The sequence below is a fragment of the Trichomycterus rosablanca genome, chromosome 9 (assembly GCF_030014385.1).
Source record: "Trichomycterus rosablanca isolate fTriRos1 chromosome 9, fTriRos1.hap1, whole genome shotgun sequence".
Classification (NCBI taxonomy): Eukaryota; Metazoa; Chordata; class Actinopteri; order Siluriformes; family Trichomycteridae; genus Trichomycterus; species Trichomycterus rosablanca.
In genome coordinates, this window is record NC_085996.1 from 12,407,306 (window position 1) to 12,429,710 (window position 22,405).

Sequence of the window (22,405 nt, forward strand, 5' to 3'; positions counted from 1 at the left end):
GGCTTGAGGTCAGGACTCAGGCTTGTGCAGTCCATTTGAGCTCCTCTAGTCCGAATTCATCATATTATGTCTGTATGGACCTTGCTTTGTGCACAGAGGCACCCAGATGCTAGAGGAGGAAACGGCTATGTCCATACTGCTGCCACAAAAATATGGGCTTGAGGACAGGACTCAGACTTGTGCGGTCCATTTGAGCTCCTGTAGTCCAAATTCATCATATCTTATCAATCTTTTTTGTTTTGTTTCATTTCCAGGATTGTTGAGTAGTAGTAAGTTACAGTTTTTGGCCCTGCTCACCAGGCAGTGTTTGGACCCCCTAAGGGGTCTGAGCATTTTGTTTTTTTGGGTTCTACTTTTTCTGCAATTAAAAATAAAACACCAAAATGAATGGAAGTGCAGGAACTATTATGAGTCCAAAAGCTGCAGTTTCCTCCCCACTGTTTAGACCAGTTATGCACATCTGCATTAGCCTGATGGTGCCAATATAGTACCCAGCGTTCCATTTAGGACCATATGTTTGGAACTGTGAGCCCTAATGTCAAAATTCATATTCTGTTTGTAATATTTTGCTCCTCTTATAATCTCCATCTTTACCTTTTATATTTCAGTGTGTTGGACACATTTCTACTCTGCTGCTGAACAGCGGGTTGAAGCTGCCAGCTCTCAAGTTGATGGCCGAGAGCAGAGATGGACACCTGCTCGATCTGGCTTTAGATCAAATCAAAACCATCTCCACTGTAAGTCCTTTTTTTAACTCCTCTGCATAAATAATAGGGTTATTATTATTATAGGGTCTTTATTCCTGGGGAATACTTTACCTACGAATGATGCCGCCATTGGCACATGGTGGTACGCCTTGCACAGGTCCCGGCCCGACTGATAAAAATGTTGTGAATTATCGCTCTTTGCCAAAAATATTAGAACATCAACAATAATGTGGCTCTCAGGTGGCACAGTGACAAAACATGTCGGCACGGGTGCCCAGGTGGCGCAGCGGGATATTCCGCCGATGCACCAGCACCTGAACTCTCAAATTCTGAACTCTCAAATTCGAGGCTCGGTGTCGTCACCGGTCGGCTGGGCGCTATCTAGCGGGCATAATTGGCAGTGCCTGCAGCAGATACTAATTGGCCACCGTATCTGCAGGGTGGGGACCGGAATATATGTGGGTGGGTGGGTGGGTGGGTCTCGCTGTGTAAGGACCCTGATTGGCAGAAGAGACGAGAAGAGGAGGGCTGTACACGTGTAAAGAAGGCGTGGGCAGCGGCGTGCTCTCCTTGGATGCAAAATCTGGTGTCTGTCAGCAGCGGAAGACAAATTGGATGTGCTAAATTGGGAGGAAAAATAAAATAAAATAAAAAATAAAAATAAAATAAATATATATATATATATATATATATATATATATATACAGTGTATCACAAAAGTGAGTACACCCCTCACATTTCTGCAGATATTTAAGTATATCTTTTCATGGGACAACACTGACAAAATGACACTTTGACACAATGAAAAGTAGTCTGTGTGCAGCTTATATAACAGTGTAAATTTATTCTTCCCTCAAAATAACTCAATATACAGCCATTAATGTCTAAACCACCGGCAACAAAAGTGAGTACACCCCTTAGTGAAAGTTCCTGAAGTGTCAATATTTTGTGTGGCCACCATTATTTCCCAGAACTGCCTTAACTCTCCTGGGCATGGAGTTTACCAGAGCTTCACAGGTTGCCACTGGAATGCTTTTCCACTCCTCCATGACGACATCACGGAGCTGGCGGATATTCAAGACTTTGCGCTCCTCCACCTTCCGCTTGAGGATGCCCCAAAGATGTTCTATTGGGTTTAGGTCTGGCGACATGCTTGGCCAGTCCATCACCTTTACCCTCAGCCTCTTCAATAAAGCAGTGGTCGTCTTAGAGGTGTGTTTGGGGTCATTATCATGCTGGAACACTGCCCTGCGACCCAGTTTCCGGAGGGAGGGGATCATGCTCTGCTTCAGTATTTCACAGTACATATTGGAGTTCATGTGTCCCTCAATGAAATGTAACTCCCCAACACCTGCTGCACTCATGCAGCCCCAGACCATGGCATTCCCACCACCATGCTTGACTGTAGGCATGACACACTTATCTTTGTACTCCTCACCTGATTGCCGCCACACATGCTTGAGACCATCTGAACCAAACAAATTAATCTTGGTCTCATCAGACCATAGGACATGGTTCCAGTAATCCATGTCCTTTGTTGACATGTCTTCAGCAAACTGTTTGCGGGCTTTCTTGTGTAGAGACTTCAGAAGAGGCTTCCTTCTGGGGTGACAGCCATGCAGACCAATTTGATGTAGTGTGCGGCGTATGGTCTGAGCACTGACAGGCTGACCCCCCACCTTTTCAATCTCTGCAGCAATGCTGACAGCACTCCTGCGCCTATCTTTCAAAGACAGCAGTTGGATGTGATGCTGAGCACGTGCACTCAGCTTCTTTGGACGACCAACGCGAGCTCTGTTCTGAGTGGACCCTGCTCTTTTAAAACGCTGGATGATCTTGGCCACTGTGCTGCAGTTCAGTTTCAGGGTGTTGGCAATCTTCTTGTAGCCTTGGCCATCTTCATGTAGCGCAACAATTCGTCTTTTAAGATCCTCAGAGAGTTCTTTGCCATGAGGTGCCATGTTGGAACTTTCAGTGACCAGTATGAGAGAGTGTGAGAGCTGTACTACTAAATTGAACACACCTGCTCCCTATGCACACCTGAGACCTAGTAACACTAACGAGTCACATGACATTTTGGAGGGAAAATGACAAGCAGTGCTCAATTTGGACATTTAGGGGTGTAGTCTCTTAGGGGTGTACTCACTTTTGTTGCCGGTGGTTTAGACATTAATGGCTGTATATTGAGTTATTTTGAGGGAAGAATAAATTTACACTGTTATATAAGCTGCACACAGACTACTTTTCATTGTGCCAAAGTGTCATTTTGTCAGTGTTGTCCCATGAAAAGATATACTTAAATATCTGCAGAAATGTGAGGGGTGTACTCACTTTTGTGATACACTGTATATATACAGTGTATCACAAAAGTGAGTACACCCCTCACATTTCTGCAAATATTTCATTATATCTTTTCATGGGACAACACTATAGACATGAAACTTGGATATAACTTAGAGTAGTCAGTGTACAACTTGTATAGCAGTGTAGATTTACTGTCTTCTGAAAATAACTCAACACACAGCCATTAATGTCTAAATGGCTGGCAACATAAGTGAGTACACCCCACAGTGAACATGTCCAAATTGTGCCCAAAGTGTCAATATTTTGTGTGACCACCATTATTATCCAGCACTGCCTTAACCCATGGCATGGAATTCACCAGAGCTGCACAGGTCGCTACTGGAATCCTCTTCCACTCCTCCATGATGACATAACGGAGCTGGTGGATGTTAGACACCTTGAACTCCTCCACCTTCCACTTGAGGATGCGCCACAGGTGCTCAATTGGGTTTAGTCCATCACCTTTACCTTCAGCTTCCTCAGCAAGGCAGTTGTCATCTTGGAGGTTGTGTTTGGGGTCGTTATCCTGTTGGAAATCCAGTTTTCGAAGGGAGGGGATCATGCTCTGTTTCAGAATGTCACAGTACATGTTGGAATTCATGTTTCCCTCAATGAACTGCAGCTCCCCAGTGCCAGCAACACTCATGCAGCCCAAGACCATGATGCTACCACCACCATGCTTGACTGTAGGCAAGATACAGTTGTCTTGGTACTTCTCACCAGGGCGCCGCCACACATGCTGGACACCATCTGAGCCAAACAAGTTAATCTTGGTCTCGTCAGACCACAGGGCATTCCAGTAATCCATGTTCTTGGACTGCTTGTCTTCAGCAAACTGTTTGCGGGCTTTCTTGTGCGTCAGCTTCCTTCTGGGATGACGACCATGCAGACCGAGTTGATGCAGTGTGCGGCGTATGGTCTGAGCACTGACAGGCTGACCTCCCACGTCTTCAACCTCTGCAGCAATGCTGGCAGCACTCATGTGTCTATTTTTTAAAGCCAACCTCTGGATATGACGCCGAACACGTGGACTCAACTTCTTTGGTCGACCCTGGCGAAGCCTGTTCCGAGTGGAACCTGTCCTGGAAAACCGCTGTATGACCTTGGCCACCATGCTGTAGCTCAGTTTCAGGGTGTTAGCAATCTTCTTATAGCCCAGGCCATCTTTGTGGAGAGCAACAATTCTATTTCTCACATCCTCAGAGAGTTCTTTGCCATGAGGTGCCATGTTGAATATCCAGTGGCCAGTATGAGAGAATTGTACCCAAAACACCAAATTTAAATACCCTGCTCCCCATTTACACCTGGGACCTTGACACATGACACCAGGGAGGGACAACGACACATTTGGGCACAATTTGGACATGTTCACTGTGGGGTGTACTCACTTATGTTGCCAGCTATTTAGACATTAATGGCTGTGTGTTGAGTTATTTTCAGAAGACAGTAAATCTACACTGCTATACAAGTTGTACACTGACTACTCTAAGTTATATCCAAGTTTCATGTCTATAGTGTTGTCCCATGAAAAGATATAATGAAATATTTGCAGAAATGTGAGGGGTGTACTCACTTTTGTGATACACTGTATATATAAAAACATGCCAGAACAACAGAGTTGGTTCGAATCTTATCTCTGCTACCGGCAGGCTGGGCACCTACACAAACAATGATTGGTTTGTTTGCAGGGAGGGTGCCAGAGGGGATTCCTCATAATTGATGCAATTCTGACCTCTGCTGGCTAATTGATCCATGCGCAAAGCTGATCCACATATGAACTCGCCTCGAGCAGGTGAAAATATACAGTCGGCTACTGCACGTGTCGGAGGGGGCGTGTGTTAGTCAGAAGTGGAGGTCTGCGTCAGTAGAGTGGAAAGTATAATGGGTAATTGGATACGACTAGATTGGTTCTTCTACCTGACAGACCATTATTACTCCTAAGACTCACTCAGCCTTGAATGATAGTTGTTATTAGGTTGGGCTTCAACTCAAAGCCTGCTTGGGCTAACAAGAAGACAGAAAGATGTTTAAGATCCACATGACCTTGGTATCTAGTATATGTAGAACACGCATAAGAAAAGATCTTGATGTGGTTGGTGAATTCACCTCTTTAATGCTCATGATTGACCATCGCTTCAGAATTTTCTGTAGCTTAGCTTCACTACTGTTTAAACATAAGGCTGTGTTTCAAATCACATACTAAAATTATATACTAAAAATGACGGAAATGCCAGTGAGCTTTATTTGGCCTCTTATTCCTCTCTGTTTACATTGCTTGGCCCTTTTGTTTTTAAATTGCCTTAGTTCCATCTATGTCAAGGACTCGTAAGCCCTTGGATGAATGCACAAAGTGGGATTAAGTGTAGGCATTTAGGCAAAGCTGCTTGTATCGAAACATCACCTGATGTGAGATCAGATAAGAGTTGTCTATATCCCTCTGAAGAAGGTCAGATAAAAGCTGGTCGTAACCGTAAGCCCTGCCTCTGGAATAATTATCCAGTAAATCCAAACTCATTACTCTTGTTGTGCTACATTTGAAACCCTAAAATGTGCCCGGGAAGCTGATTGGATTCGGGGTTGATCTGGACCTCTCTGGATTCTCAGTGGATTCTCAAGGTGCAGCGTTAAATGATTGGTTCAAAACTGATATCACACACGTACAATTATTTGCCACCTTTAGGACTAAGAACAGTAATTTGCCTACAATGGGCAAATTCGGACATAAACTGCCTATTTATACCCATTTTATTTTATCCTGCCACTCATCTCAATGGGATTCAAGTCGGCCACTCCAAATCCCTAATTTTGTTGCTTTTGAGCCATTCGGAGATGGACTTGCACATGTGCTTCGGATCATTGTCCTGTCTCATAACACAACCGCTGCACAGCTAACAGGTGGACACGCCCCTTTAGTGTGTTCTGTAAGACAGCAGAATTCATGGGGTCTGTCTGAAAACCTAGTGAGCTGCCTTGATGCCTTCTGCCTACCTAGGCAGCTGCCTAAGTAGAGAAGATTCTAATAAGACATCGACTTATAAGGCAGATTATTTAGACACACTACTTTGTGATTATGGCGATTATGTCACCACAGTTTTTGCTTACTAAGCTAACACAGTTAGCCTCAGGCTATTCAAACCAGTGGGCTGAGGTGTCAAATTAAAAAATGTGTTGCTCCACATTTGTCCGCCTTCACTGCTAATGAAGCATCAGATGCTTCCTTGTTATTCAGTCAGTTTAGCGCTTCAAAATAAGGCACCTCAGTAGGCAGCAATTTAATGTATCTAAGAATTCAGACATACTTCTTCTCAGGAGCGTGTAGGATGAGGTAAAATGCATCTATTTAGAGAGCTCACTAGGTTTTCCATCAGTCATGACAAGTCGTCCAGGTCTTGTGGGAGCAAAGCAGCCCCGGACTGTCACATTGCCACCTCCATGTTTGACTGTTGGTATGATGTTCTTATGGTAGAATGCAGTGTTAGCTCTGCGCCAGATGTAACAGGACCCACGTCTTCTGAAAAGTTCCTCCATTCACACCTTTGTTTACAGAATAATATCCTAAACGACTTGGGTGTCATCAAGATGTTTTTGGCAATTGCAGGATGAGCCTTTGTGTTCTTTTGGGACAGCAGTGGATTACACCTTAAAATTCTCAAATGGATGCTATTTTTTCCAGTGTCTCTCTTATTGTGGAATCATGTACATTGACCTTAAAACTTTAGACCTCGTGGATGCGTTAAGGCCTCAGCATACTTCATGCGGAGACGACGTTCGCCTGGCTTCGGCGACCGATGTGACGTAACTGCGGAGAAAGCGAACAACCACGGACAACCAGGCTTTGCTCGCCTTGTCGCGCACATGAAAGCTGGGCGAACTCCGCGGACGACGTCACTCCGCGATAACGCCTGTGATTGGTCGGTAAAAAACAAGAGGCGTGCCATGAAAACAAACCTGGATTTTGAGGAGCGTCTCAACTGTGATCATCGGCTGTGTCCGAAATCGCTACTTTCATACGGAACAGTATGCAGTAGCGGGTAGTGTGTCCCAATACGTACTATTCATTAAACAGTACGCGAAAAGTACCCGGATAATCTACTGCTTGGGCAGCAGTGCGCACTGCCTCTAATTTTTTGTACGCACTGTTTAACTATGCGATTTCGGACGCAGCCATCGTTTTTCGGTAGTCATGGAACTTAACATCATAAATGTCACGGCGTCACCCGCAGCTGTGGAGCAGACGTGACAGGCAAAACGAAACCGTATGTCAGCTTGTAAGCTTGCGAAGGCTTGGGAAGGTTCGCCACCATTCCAATCGTATAGATTTTCCATTTGTACGTAATGGCTCTCACTGTGGTTTGCTAGAGTCCCATACCCCTTTTCCACCAAAAAAACAATGGCTCTTGAACCGGTTCTGTTCAGGTTTCTGGTGTTCTGTAGAGAACCGACGCGCGTTTCCACCAGTTTTTGAGAACCAAGCAGCGTCATCATCGGTGGGCGTTACTTACTAAGAGTTAAGAGAAGTAATAACATGGCAGAGTGTGTAGATTATGTGCGAGCATTTGTGCTGCTGTTACAGATGTTTGTTTTTATGTAAAAAGCATTAATCTAACTATCGGTGATAAGAAGACGTGACGTGTTTGTCTTAGTTGTTGTTTTCTTTAGTTTTAGCGCTTTGCTATCACCGCGACTCTCGGTACAAATAGCCGATTTGCTCAGCGCTCGACTTGAGCGATAAAACATCATTAAAGTTCCACAACATGAACATTAATCCGTGTGAAATAAACATCAAATCCACTCTAAAATACAACATGTATCTGTGTTTAACTGGATTTACTTCACGTGTGTTTATGCAGCTCGGGGAGTTGAAAAAGCTTCATGCTTTATTTTTCACGTTAAGCGTGTTTCGCGTAATATCACACAATTCACCTTTTTAAAGGCACTTTGAAAATATAAGCGGCAAACTGGCTCAAAATTTAATTAGGAGAACTTTAAAAGATAAAAATGCAGCCTTAAGCTCCATACGAGACTCCAGCTGACGCCACTGTTGCTAACGCGCTATGCTGTACAACATGACACGCCCACTGACGGACGTCACGGTTCGGGCTGAAAAACCAAGTATTCTGTGGTGCCAGATTGGCCCGCTAGTTCACTGTCTGAAACCTCTTTTTTCCGGTGGAAACACGCGTAACCGGTTCAAAATCAAGTTTGGGAACCGGAACGGGCTCCGTGCCACGTCGGTGGAAAAAGGGGTACCAGAGATTGTTTGGATATGTATTTGAATCTGTTGAAAACGTAGAATTAAGGGGCTGGTTTTTGAGACCTTCTAACCATGGATGTTTAGACTCGGCACGTCTGGCAGTGATCATGCCCGGGTGTGACAAGTGAAATTGAACCTTATTGTCAAATTAATTAAATTAACAGGCGGATTCAGTAGCTAAGGGAGCTGGAACTTTTTCACATAGGGCCAGAAAAAAAAGGTATTTTTAATAAAAAAAAGGATCTTTAATATTAAAATAGCTAGCAAAATATGCGTAAACATGAGAAACTGGGAAGGACGCAACTACCTTTTTACAGCACTGTATATTAAATAGAGAGGTATGGATTTTATTCGCTGGATTTCAGCTGCATTGCAGGATTTAGTAATTGCTGGATGAGGTGTTACTGGGTGTCTGCTTAGATGTACCTCTGCATATTGCGGTAAAGTGTTTTTGTATTCATCTTTGCTGCTTTGAGCTCATTGCGTCCCGGAGTGATTGACGGAGCGATTTTGGACCAGATAAATTGGGCTTTAGGTGCTCTCTGGGGTGCTTTGCTGAAATGCACACACACACACACACACACACACACACACACCTCCCCGTTTCCAGTGATTTAATGCTGCTACTTTTCAAAACCGCTATCGTTCAAGAAATACCTGCTTCATAGAAAGGTTGCTGTTGGAGAAAAAGGTTTGAACAATACGAAAATATTCTGGTGGCGCACAAACAGGTCTGCGGTTCAAGATGTTGCTACTGTTTACTGATTCCTACTGCTGGCCTTGTGAAGCGGTGAAAATAAGCTATTTATTTTTCACCGCTTCACAAGCTATTTATCATGGTTCAAGAACTGGCAAGTTTATATAAAGATGAATATATACACCGATCGGGCATAACATTATGACCACCTTCCTAATATCTTGTTGGTCCCCCTTTTGCTGCCATAACAGTCTTGACCCATCGAGGCATGGACTCCACTAGACCCCTGAAGGTGTGCTGTGGTACCTGTCACCAAGATGTCAGCAGCAGATCCTTTAACTTGTGAGGTGGGGCCTCCATGGATCGGACTTGTTTGTCCAGCACATCCCACAGATGATCGATTGGATTGAGATCTGGGAAATTTGGAGGCCAAGTCAACACCACAAACCATTCCTGAAGCATTTCTGCTTCGTGGCAGGGCGCATTAACCTTCTGAAAGAGACCACACCCATCAGGGAATATCGTTTCCATGAAAGGGTGTACAGCACATGGTCTGCAACAATGCTTAGGTAGGTGGTACGTGTCAAAGTGACATCCACGTGGATGGCAGGACCCAAGGTTTCCCAGCAGAACATTGCCCAAAGCATCACATTGTCTCCGCCAGCTTGCCTTCTTCCCATAGTGCATCCTGGTGCCGTGTGTTCCCCAGGTAAGCGACGCACACGCACCCGGCCATCCACGTGATGTAAAAGAAAACGTGATTCATCAGACCAGGCCACCTTCTCCCATTGCTCTGTGGTCCAGATCCAATGCTCACGTGCCCATTAGTGGCACTTTCGGACTGGTCTGCGGCTATGCAGCCCCATATGCAATGAACTGGGATGCACTGTGTATTCTGACACCTTTCTATCAGAACCATGTTTAGCCCTGTACTATATTTTTTACCTTGGTATTTAGCACAGTTTACCTGCTGTTGACAGGCTGACATAAAAGCTGTTCTGCTACTCATTCCTAGCTGTCAGCTACCATTTAAAAGAAAATCAATACCATGCTTAACAAACCCAGTGGGCACAAATACAGTATTTTTCCTGACATCAGGGTGACATTATTATGTGAGTCGAAACATTAGGACCTGAGTGACTTTGATAAGGGCTAAATTGTTATGGCCATATGACAGACAGCCATGGTGAGTAGCTACAGACAGTTTATCAAGGCAAGGTTGTGCAGCACCAGGATGCACTGTACTGCAATCCACTGCTGCTAATGTCCTGGTACCTGATGCCACAGGACTTCTGGACCTCCTGTTAAAGAACATGTAAGTAAAAGGGTAAGGTGAGCATCAGAGTCAACGATATAGCAGCTTCAATTACCTCCCTGGTCGTTTTTCTAATTTGCTTTAACAAAACAGTCACATCAGTGACATATCATGGGCGGATTGACTTTCTTAAAGACAAGATCAGCAAGGTGCCAAATCTTGTTCACATATCTGACGTGCACTCTCCTGGATCTGCTGTTAATGAGCTTGTGTCTGTAATAGCTTTGTTCTTTTAAACATCAGTAAGCATGCAGTATTATGCTCTCCGATACGCCTTCTTATTACCCTCATGTTTTAATTAAATCCAAATATAGAATTTACAAACACGTCAGTGATTGTAAAAGGTAGTTCAGTATTTCATTTCTTATGTACAAGAATTTAGTTGTGTTTAATGGGGTGAACTGGAAAATTAAACTGTATTTAATGTGGTAAAATTATTGCGTGACTCCTGTTAAGGTCTCCTAATGGTGACTACTAAGGTCTTCTAATGGGAATTTCTGAAGTTTCGTAAGGGTGTACTCCTAAGGTATCTCAAGGCAGCTCTAAGGTCTCTTAGGGGTGACTCCTAATATCATCTAGGGGTGACTCCTAATATCATCTAGCAGTGACTCCCAAGGTCTCCGAACAGTGACCCTTAAGGTCTCCTAGCAGTGACTCCTAAGGTCTCTTAATGAAAAATCCTAAGGTATCCTAACAGTGACTCTTAAGGTCTCCTAGTGGTGACTTCTAAGGTCTCTTAAGGGTGGCCTTTAAGGTCTTCTAACTGTGACACCTAAGGTCTCCTCACAGTGAATCATAAGGTCTCTTAAGGGTGGCCTTTAAGGTCTCCTAACTGTGACACCTAAGGTCTCCTCACAGTGACTCATAAGGTCTCTTAAGGGTGGCCTTTAAGGTCTCCTAACTGTGACACCTAAGGTCTCCGAACAGTGACTCCTAAGGTCACCTAACAGTGACTCCTAAGGTCTCTTAAGGGTGGCCTTTAAGGTCTCCTAACTGTGACACCTAAGGTCTCCTAACAGGGACTTCTAAGGTCTTCTTATGGTGACCCCTAAAGTCTCCAAAGGGGGACTTCTAAGATTATTTGTGACTCCTAAGCTCTCCAAGCAGTGACACCTAAGGTCTCCTCACAGTGAATCATGAGGTCTCTTAAGGGTGGCCTTTAAGGTCTCCTAACTGTGACACCTAAGGTCTCCTAACAGGGACTTCTAAGGTCTTCTTATGGTGACCCCTAAAGTCTCCAAAGGAGGACTTCTAAGATTATTTGTGACTCCTAAGCTCTCCAAGCAGTGACTCCTAAGGTCTCCTAAGGGTGATTCCTAAGGTCTTTTAAGGGAAATTCCTAAGGTCTCTTAAAGGTGATTCTTAAGGTCTCTTAAGGGTAATTCCTAAGGTCTCTTAAGGGTGATTCTTAAGGTCTCCTTGCGGTGACTCCTAAGGTCTCTTAAGGGTGACTCCTAAGGTTTCCTAAGGGTGACTCCTAAGGTCTCTTAAGGGTGATTCTTAAGGTCTCTTTGCGGTGACTCCTAAGGTCTCTTAAGGGTGACTCCTAAGGTTTCCTAAGGGTGACTCCTAAGGTCTCTTAAGGGTGACTCTTAAGAACTCTTAATGGTGACTTCTAAGGTCTCTTAGACACCTAAGAATGACACCTAAGATCTCCTAGCGGATCTCCTAAGGGTTCTTAAGGGTGACATCTAAGGTGACTCATAGGGTCTTTTAAGGGGGACTCCTACGGTCTCCTAAGGGTGACTTCTTAGGTCTTTTAAGGGTGACTATTACGGTTTAAAGGTGATTCCTAAAATCTCTTAAATGTATTGTTTATTATTTACATTTGTCGTTAGCTTGATAGCAGCATCAGTTAAGGTGCCTTAACCAGACAGTAGGAGTCGCAGAAGCAAGGATGCAATTCCTTATCCAGTCTTTCCTCCCTCAAAGGTAGTCAATTGTGGTTCTTGTGCTCCAGACCACACCAGTGCCGCCTAGCTCATTAGGCCACTGTGAAACCCAGGTGCTCTTTAATAGGTGTTTTTATAATCCTGATATAAATGTACTTTAATGAAATGCTAGCTTTCTGTCATAATTTAGTGCAATATTGGGCAAATGTTTTGAAATCAATAAAATTATAAATTATAGCTGAATATCAATTCCATTTTCTTTTTTTTTGTGGTGGCGACACTGGCTTGAGATTAGTCATTTTTGCTCTTGCTTTTTCTCTCCCTAGCTTCCTGTCTCACAGGCTTTGTGTGAAGCATCTGTTTGAAGATGACTGGAGTGTTTTCTCTCTCCCACTCTCTCTTCTCTCAATTCAATTAAATTCAATTCAGTTTAATGGTAGCTTTATTGGCATGACAGCTATGGACATATGGAAATTGAATAAAGAGAGAAATAATTACTATTATTATAGAACAATATATAAGATAGTTACAGATATATTAAAAACAGTGCAAATAGTAACGTTGTATATGTGTGTGGCATGGTCACCCACTATCCCTTGCCTGGTGGCAGGTGTGCTCCCCCAGTAGAAGTAGGGGCTGTTTGTTGGGGTCTGGAAGGGGGTTAAAGTTGTACATGATGGTGTTGAATTTGGGCAATTTGGGATTCTCTTTCTCTCATTCTCTCTCTTCAGTTTCCTCTCACCCTATCAGTTTACATTAGTTTCAGTAAGTGATTTTAAGTCTACTGTTTCATTACCAGTGTAGCACGGTCCTGGCGACTTGGGTTTGATCCTCACCACTGGTAACCTTCTGTAGGGGGTTTTACATCAGGTACTCCAGAACAGAGATTGGATAAATAACTAAATGTATAAGCATGTGCTTTTCTGTAATGGGATTGGCTTCATGTCTGGCTGTGTTCCTAAATGGTACTGGAACCAGCATGACCCTGACCAGGACGAAGCGGTTAGTAAAAACGAGTAAAGAAATCGGACAAAAATACCCATAATCACTTTTAGCCTAAGACTTTGGGTGGCACTGTCAATTACAATAGCCCACCTCCGCTTAGATCCACGTTTGAATCATAGCAGTGCTATCAACCAGTCGGGTGTCTACACAGATGTGATCGGCTATGTCTATAGGGGGCCAATGATGTCTGTGGAGATGTGTGCTAGCATAATAGACCGCAGCACCCAAGCATGGTGTACAAACTCAATTCAATTCAACTCAAACTACCAAATTTAAGACAACAGTTTAAGGAAGGTCCTTCACTTTTCATACAGGGGTATGACTTTGCCCTGTGTACAAAGCAAGGTGGGATATAAATACCATGAGGTAAACAATTAGCCCACCTAGCCCACCTTCGCTGAGACCAATGTTTGATCTTAGCAATACTATCAATCGGTCGGGTGTCTACACAGGCATGATCGGCTATGCCTGGGGTAAGAATGACACTGAAGCTTTGTGATGGATTGGCGCCCCGTCCGTCTGAGTCTCGGCCTCTGTCCTTTAATCTGTCCGTCTCTGTCTCTCTTTCTCACTCTGCCACTCGTCTCGTTCTGTATCTGTCTGTCTCTGTAGCTCTCATTCTTCTCTCTGTCAGTCTCACTGTCAGTATTTCTTACCCGAATTCACCAAGCCTGCTTGTTTTGACTGTCACAGTCGTCCCCTGCCATTCTCATCCTATACACTATTAGACATCCATTTTCAAATCATGGACACTTAAACTGAGCTTCCCCTATTTGCAGCTATAACAGTCTCCTCTGAGAAAGCTTTGCATAAGATTTTACACTGTCTGTAGGAATGTGTGCCCATTTAGTAAGAAGAGCAACTAGAAGGCCTGGCTCACAATCAAAATTCCAATTCACCCCAAAGGTGTTAAACTGTGTACAGTTCAGTGGTTTTGCAGACCACTAGAGTTCCACCAGGGCAACCTCATCAAATTATGTCTTATGTCCCAGCGGGATAATCCACTAACACTCCAGTGCCGATATTCTGAGCTCCTGGGTTCGAATCTCGGCTTTGAAACCGGTCGGCTGGGCACCCTCTACCAGCCACAAGTGGTAATGTCTGCAGCAGACAAAATTGACCTCCAGTCTACTGGGTGGGAAAGACCGGACTAAGGGGTGGGGTTTTTAACACTGTGTAAGGATCTTGGTTGCCCAGGGAGCTTGTACAGGAGATTGGGGCGTGACTCTCGACAAATCCACCAAAGTATGGGAGAATAAAGAAAGGATTGGTGGACTGCACTCACATATTGGAGGTAGTGTGTGTCAGGTGAATATACACCCCCCTTGGACGCCATCAGGGTTCCCAGAAGCGGATTGGCTACGCTAAATTGAGAGAAAAAGGGGGGGAAATACTTTTTTGTTTCTTATTATTAATTATTATTATTATAAATTATTATTATTAATTAATTATTATTGTTATTATTAATTAATTAATTATTATTGTTATTATTAATTAATTAATTATTATTGTAATTAATTAATTATTATTTATTATTAGTAGTAGTATTTATTATTTTTATTATTTTTTATTAATTATTTTTACATTATTATTTGTTATTTTATTTTTGAATTTAATTGTATTTAATTTTATGCTCTATGTATATATGTGTATTACGCATGTATATATTTTTCATCCTGCCTTTACTTTCTCTGCTCCACTTGTTTGCAGTAATAAAATCATGGGCCGGCACCTGGCCCCAACCGGGCCGGATGAGCCTCATGTTTCAAATGATTAAAGAAAAGCCCAGCATACATCATTTATCAGTCGCCAAACAATCTGTCATTGCAATTACGGCCTGCGTTGAAACCCCGCTGCCGTGCGTAATGCATTTTTAATGGGCCCTTCTTGCGTTCAAAACACACATACACATGTGCACAGATATTAGTGATCATTAAGTGGTTTTGTAAAGCGGGTGCAGTAACAAGGCCAGCTGTTTTGACGTGTGGGTGTATGCGTGTGAGTGAGAAGGTATCAATAGCAGACTCAGTTACACTGCATACTTCACTCCAATGTTTTTTAATGATACGTTTGGGTTAATGTCCGCAAGTGACAATTCACACACTGTATAGCCAAAATATTTGTGAACACGCCTTAGAATCGTGTTCAGGAGTTCCGGCCACACCCATTGCTAACAGGTGTATAAAGAAGTATATGACAGGTTTAAGAACTTTCTTAAAGGCCTATAAAACAAGGTTTGTACAGACCTGCTGTAATGAGACCTTGGTCTAAAGAATCTTGCTAAGGTCTAAGGAGACCTTAGGAGTCACTGCGTGGAGACCTTAGGAGTCACAAATAATCTTAGAAGTCCCCCTTAGGAAACTTTAGGGGTCACCATAAGAAGACCTTAGAAGTCACTGTTAAGAGACCTTAGGAGTCACTGACCTGCACAGAGCCACGACCTCAACCCCAATGAAACACCTTTGGGACTAATTGGAATTCCTAATGAGAGTCAGTTCCTCTCATCCAACATGAGTGCACAACCTCACAACTGCTTTTTTTTTTTTTTTTTTTTTTTTTTTTTAAACTGAAGTAAATGGTCCCAAATTCCCACAGACACACTCCAAAATCTTATGGAAAGCCTTGGAACTTCACTGACCCGCACAGAGCCATGACCTCAATCCCAACAAAAAACCTTTAGGACAATTTGGACGCCTAATTAGAGTCAGCTCTTCTCATCCAACTTAAGTGCCCGACCTAACTGAACTAAATAGACCCCAAATTCCTACAGAGACACTCCGAAATCTTGTGGAAAACCTTTTCAGAAGAGTGAAGGGGAGCCAAGTTTATATTAATGTCCATGGTTTTAAAATTGGCTGTCTCACAAGCTCATAGTATTTATACACGGGGCAAAGTCATGGCCGTGTATGAACAGAGAAGGACCTTCCCCAAACTGTTGCCACAAATTTGGAAGACAGAACACTTCCAGAACACTGAAAGACACCACACTTGGGTGCTACGGTCTATTATGCTAGCACACTGAACCCAGACCTCTGTGGTTCTATAGGCCCGACCATTCATCTCCACGGACATGATTGGCTATATCTAAGTAAAGGAATGGGGCGTGGCCAAGCCTTACAATGGATTAGCGGCCTGCCTTGCACCCAGTGTTTCCAGACTCCCTGGCAATCGCGTCAACTGATAGCACCACCAAGATCTGGGTTCAGTGTGCTAGCATGATAGCAACCAATAGCATCCAAGCATGGTGTACAAACTTAATTCCATCTACCATATTTAAGACAACAGTTCGGGGAAGGTCCTTCATTTTTCATACAGGGGTATGACTTTGCCCATGTGTACAAATCAAGGTGGGATATAAATACCATGAGGTAACCAATTAGCCCACCTAGCTCACATCGCTGAGACCAATGTTTGATCTTAGCAATACTGTCTATCGGTCGGGTGTCTACACAGGCATGATCGGCTATGTCTGGGGTAAAGATGACACTGAAGCTTTGTGATGGATTGCTGCCCCGCCCGTCTGAGTCTCAAAACCATTGATTAAACCAATTTTGTAAACCTGATGACAACGGGTAAAGCCAATGAAACACCTAGACCTCATAATTACAAGGTGTCCACATATTTTTGGCCATAATGTGAGAGTGGTTTAGGGGGCTGAACACTTGTCTGTATGTGGAGTGATTGATTTATTTAGACGTTTTCATGCTCATGCGTGTGCACATGCTTTTCGATCTAAGTGCCCCCAGCACCCCATGAGATTCGGAGCTTTTTGCGATGGATCAATGGATTTGCTTTTACTTGGAGTTTTCCGTAAAATGACGTTTTAAAATATTTATGGGATGTGAGTTCAAGTGTGAGGAAAGTCAGATTTTAAAAGACATGCTTTTTTCCTGTTTATGAATCTGATCTGTCCACTTCCAGTTTACACACAGCGTTCTTCAACTTTGTACCTATAAATGTGGTAGAGCTACAAAACTAGAGTTCAAACCCCACCACTGTCCAGAAATTACAACAGACTTTATTATTTTATTTTATTTTTTTTGCTAGTTATAACTTTCAGTTCAATTTAATTTTGTGTTTGTATAATTTGTGTAAATCCTATTTATTTAAAGTATCCTCCAGGCCACCCAAGAAGGACGGGTCCCTGCTGAGTCTGGTTCGTCTCAAGGTTTCTTCCTGTAATTTTTAGGGAGTTTTTCCTTGCCACTGTCGCCCTCGGCTTGCTCAATAGGGGTTTTTGGTCTGTTGGTCCTGGATTCTGTAAAGTTGCTTTGAGACAATGTTCATTGTAAAAAGCGCTATATAAATAAATTTGACCTGACTTGACTTGACACTGCCAGGTTGCTGCTGTTGGGCCCTTGAGCAAGGCCCTTAACCCTCAGTTGCTCAGACTGTATACTGTAACTGTAATGTAAGTCTCTTTGGATAAAGGTGTCTGCTAAATGTCGAAGATGTAAACCTGTAAGCAAAAAAAATAATGTTTAAAGAACAAAAATGAGTGGGAAAGCATAGTCACTATTTTAAAAATGTATATAGACAATATAACCAAAAATATGTGGACAACCCTCCTAATGTTTGAGTTTTGGTGTACAATTCACGATTACTTAAGACATGGTTTTATAAAATTGTGCACAGAGCCCTGGCCTTAACCTTATCATAACCTTCCTGTTCATGATCAGTTTCCGGTGCCTAAACTTAAGCATCAAGTCTCAACAATGGTGGGGTAGCATATTAAACTGCTGCACCAACCCGAGGACCCTTGGCCACCCTGCTGGGGAATCAAACCCAGGCCCTTCTTGCTGTGAGGCAACAACACACTGCGCCATTGTGTTGCCCTGAAATTCATTTATTCATTTAACTTTAACCCAGGTTACAACTGGGGTCTAACAACTGATGAGCCAGAGGCTAAAAAACGCATCATTCATGTTTTGAAGCAAAGATCACTGATACTAATAAATGTTTGATACAATAAATCTGTTTGAAAACCTAGTGAGCTGCCTTGCTGCCTACTGCCTACATAGGCAGCTGCCTAAGTAGAGAGGATTCTAATAAGACATTGAACTCATAAGGCAGATTATTTAGACACACTACTCGGACAATTATTACATCACTGCAGTTTTCGCTTACTACGCTATGACAGTTGGCCTCAGGCCATTTAAACTAATGGGGTGAGGCGACACAACCCGCTAGCTTATCAGCTAACATCTCCTTCCATGTACCAAAAACAGTTCAATTGTCACTAACAAGCGCGAATTAAACAAAATAAAAATTAATGAGAATTTATTTACTTTTCGTTGCTTCACAAAGTTGTGCCGCACTGAACACTGGGATTGCCTTCATCGCTAAGGGAGCATCTGGTTCAGTTATTCAGTCATATTATCACTCAGAATTAAGGTACCTCAGTAGGCAGCATTTTAAGGTATCTAAGAATTCAGACAGTCTTCTTCTCAGGAGCACATAGGATGATGTAAAAAGGGTCTATGTAGAGAGCTCACCTCACTAGGTTTTCAGACAGACCCAAACTGTCAGTTTTTACATAGCAGCATCAGCCAGTCAACAGTTCACTCAAGATGAAGAACAAAAGCCCAGAAGTACTTTGGCTTGGTGTATTAAAAACAGTATCTCTGTTTAGAACAAAAAAACATTATTGATTTTGAAAAGAACAGAGATGAAACTAGTAAATCCTGGTACCATAAATGATTTATGTATTTTTAAAGAAAGAATAAAATAAAAAAAATCACTGCGACGACCTGAGGCATACAAAACAAAATCAATTTCTAAATAATCAAAATAGTTTAGACAAGCAAAGCTTTTTATAGCTTTTTACAGAAGGGGAATAAAATTAAAGAAATATAATCAATCGCCTGTTAATCTACAATATATGGTCAAAACACGTATTGACGTCCCTGCATGGCGCCCTAATCTCTGTTGAACATCTTTGGGAGGAATTAGAGTGCCGACTGCTAGCCTGACCTCATGAATGCGCTTTAAACTGATAGGCACAAATTTTCTACAGAAACACTAAACATTTTATAATCTTCCCAGAAAAGTAAGGGTGGTTATAGCTGCAAATGGGGGTGGTGAGTGGGTTTGGCAACTCCCCCAAAAATCTTACATTCCTTTTGATCATTAAGGAAACACCTAATTATCACATTATGACACCAGTTTTACAGCTGCCTAGACTGTGTAGATGAGAGACACTCATTTCAGCACCAGAGACTGGAGCACTGCACACTAGATTATTATTTTATATTAAATACTGGATTTTTTAAGCATTTATTTTGAGTGAACGTTTATTTATTCATTTTATCACCGATTGTTGTCTCAGGTATTCTAGCAGAGTTGTCAGAACAGAATTGTGAAAATGAGAGTTGCATAGAAGGTAAGTCAGTTGAGAGGCATCCTCAGTCAGCGGTGAAGGGTCGAATCAGTATAGAGGACGCAATCAGGGTAATTGGACATGACTAGATTAGGGGAGAAAAATGGGGGGGCGGTAGAAATAAAATTGGTTTTAATAGCAAATTTGGCTCTTTTAAGCATTATTTTATCATATGTATATGCTATTTCTGCCCATCAAGACTTTTCTTGACCTTTAAAATACCCCTGAAGTTTGGTATCATCCAAACATTGGTAATATTTTATGTTATTCCCTGGTTACTTTAAATAAAATTTTAAGCACACTGAGATGAAGATGTGTTTTGAATCCTTACAAATAACTTTAACCCACACTTAAAAACGTCTTCTAAACTTGTGGGACTGTTTCACTTTTTAGAAACAGAAGATGCTAGATGTAGATTATAATTGATTTTATTCGTTTGTATTAATGAGTGTGACTAAAACACTTGAATTGATAATTAGCACAATTATGATTAATAGTGAGGTGGAACAGGAAAGATACATTTTTGCAGTGTAGTAAGAATTATTTAAATACAGAATCATGGAAAAGAAACTAAACAAATCATATATCTCCGTTCAGTATATCAACAGGAAAATAAACATACAAAACTACAACCACACTGCCTAGGTCAGGCCCCTTTGTGTCTATATCAAAGAGGCTTGAATGGTGTAGAGATGCTTTATGCAGGCCACTGGAGTTCCTCCACATCTGTTTCTCTGTAGACTTAGTCACCCTCGTGCCCCATTTATTAATCAAAAGCAATTCCCTCTAGGGTCATGGCAGGGGAGTGGGGGTGTGTGTGTTGTGCTGGAGCCTATCCCAGCTTTTCAATGGGCTCAAGGCACACAGTAACACCCTAGGCGGGATGCCAGTCCATCACAATATAAACAAATACAAAGAAAAGTGGACAGATGGGCTACAGTTAGTAATTGCATACCCACATAGAACACCTTGATTTGTCACATATACCGTACAAATACATGTGTACAATACAATGAAATTCTTTTTCTGCATATTCTAGCTTGTTTGGAAGCTGGAAGCAGAATGCAGGGTCAGTCATTGTACTGTGCTTCTGGAGCAGACAGGGTTAAGGGGCCTTGCTCAAGGGCCCAAATGGTGGCTGCATGGCAGAACTGGGATTCAAACTCTCCCCTTTAGGCTACCACTGCCCCACATAGTTCATCCGCATAGTAGGTGTAGCTTGTATAATAATGAATGAATGAATGTTAGTACCATATAAGTGTACACATTGAATTTTAATTTCCAAAATGTGTTAAATTTAGAATGAATAATAACCAGTGTAAAGCAAGTTACTTCATTTAATAATTTTCAGATTTAAGCTGAATGTATCCCGTTCCCAGTTTGAGTGCTGCTTTAATCCAAAAAGCCCAAATTCAGGTTTTTATGATTCTAAAAAGGTTTGTTTGTGTGAATTGTAATGGACGTCACGCAAAAGCTCTGCAAACTCTAAAGGATGATGAATCAGCTCAGACATTCACACACAAACTTTATCTTGTATTATCAAAAAGTGTAGCGGAGTGTGGAAGCATAAGACGGATTACCTCCATCCGTGCTCGCTATGTTATAAAAATTGGAATTCCTGAAAGAATATTGAAAATCCTGCAAATATAAAGCTTTATAACGGTTCTTATCAAAGTTTGATCCTCTTAACCAGGGCTGAATCCTTCAGCAGCCTGGGCTCATGTGCGATGCTCTTTGAGTTGTATACAGGTGTGTTTGAATGGACCTGAGTGTATAAATTTATAGAAGTTTGGGTATACAGGTGAATTTAATGATTCGGCTGATGATCTCATTGTGCTGCAAATGGGCTCTTTCTGTATGGACCTTTTGTGATCATGTAATAGTCTAAACTGATGCTGGTATCACTGGAGCATGTTGCCAGGGTACTGTACAGCTTTTTATGAAGCATTAACTTCAGCAGAACAGAGAATTAGAATAGCCTATTCGCTTTCCACTACTGGGGACACTGATCACGTCCAAGGAGGGTATATTTGCCATACACATGCTTCGTCTGACTCTGTGCACATTCCACCGATCCCGACATATTCGCCCATAGTTCAGTCTCACACATGGAGAGTCACACAATCTCCACATTCCTCCACTTTTGCACAGGTGCCTCGGGCTACTAACCAGGGTCCCTACACAGTCTTGAAGACCCCACCCCCTTTTTAGTCTGGTCTTTTCCCACTCAGCAGACTAGCGGCCGATTTTGTGTGCCAGAGGGCACCCATTCGACCAGCGCTGGTGTGTTAGCGGAATATCCCGCTGCACCATCTGGGCACCAGGGATGAAAAAATTTGTGTGATACGATACATAGGGATGAAGTCAGAAGTTTATAACCACGTATACGAGACATGTACAGTTCTCTCCTCGGTTTTTGGCACCCCTGGTAAAGATGAATTAAAATGATTACATCTACTGGTAAATAAGCCTAAACTCACACTGAAAAACATTAAACGAATCCAACTTGTGATTCATACTTCATATGTGTACGATGATTTACAAGCGAACGATACACTTCCATCAAGCTTGCAACCACTTTTCTTTTCTCCAGTGTTAATCTGTCACCCATGGTGTACGTCTGTCTGCAGAAGTTACATAATTTTGACTCACCCGGTGTGTGTAAGCAAGCGTAAGGATTTGAGCGAGTTTGACAAGGGCCAAATTGCGATGACTAGACAACTTGGTCAGTGCATCTCCAAAACTGCAGCTCTTGTGGGGTGTTCCCGGTCTGCAGTGGTCAGTATCTATCAAAAGTGCTCAGAGGAAGTTAC

The 22,405-nt window shown here is 42.5% G+C and overlaps 1 protein-coding gene across 1 annotated transcript in view; it reads left to right on the plus strand.

Annotated features, from left to right (window-relative positions):
* nbas (NBAS subunit of NRZ tethering complex) overlaps positions 1 to 22,405 on the plus strand; it is a 248,075-nt gene that overhangs the window by 209,615 nt on the left and 16,055 nt on the right. The window contains exon 51 of the mRNA XM_063001902.1: positions 609 to 737. Coding sequence (XP_062857972.1) covers positions 609 to 737 — 129 coding nt within the window. The remainder of the gene's footprint in view (positions 1 to 608; positions 738 to 22,405) is intronic.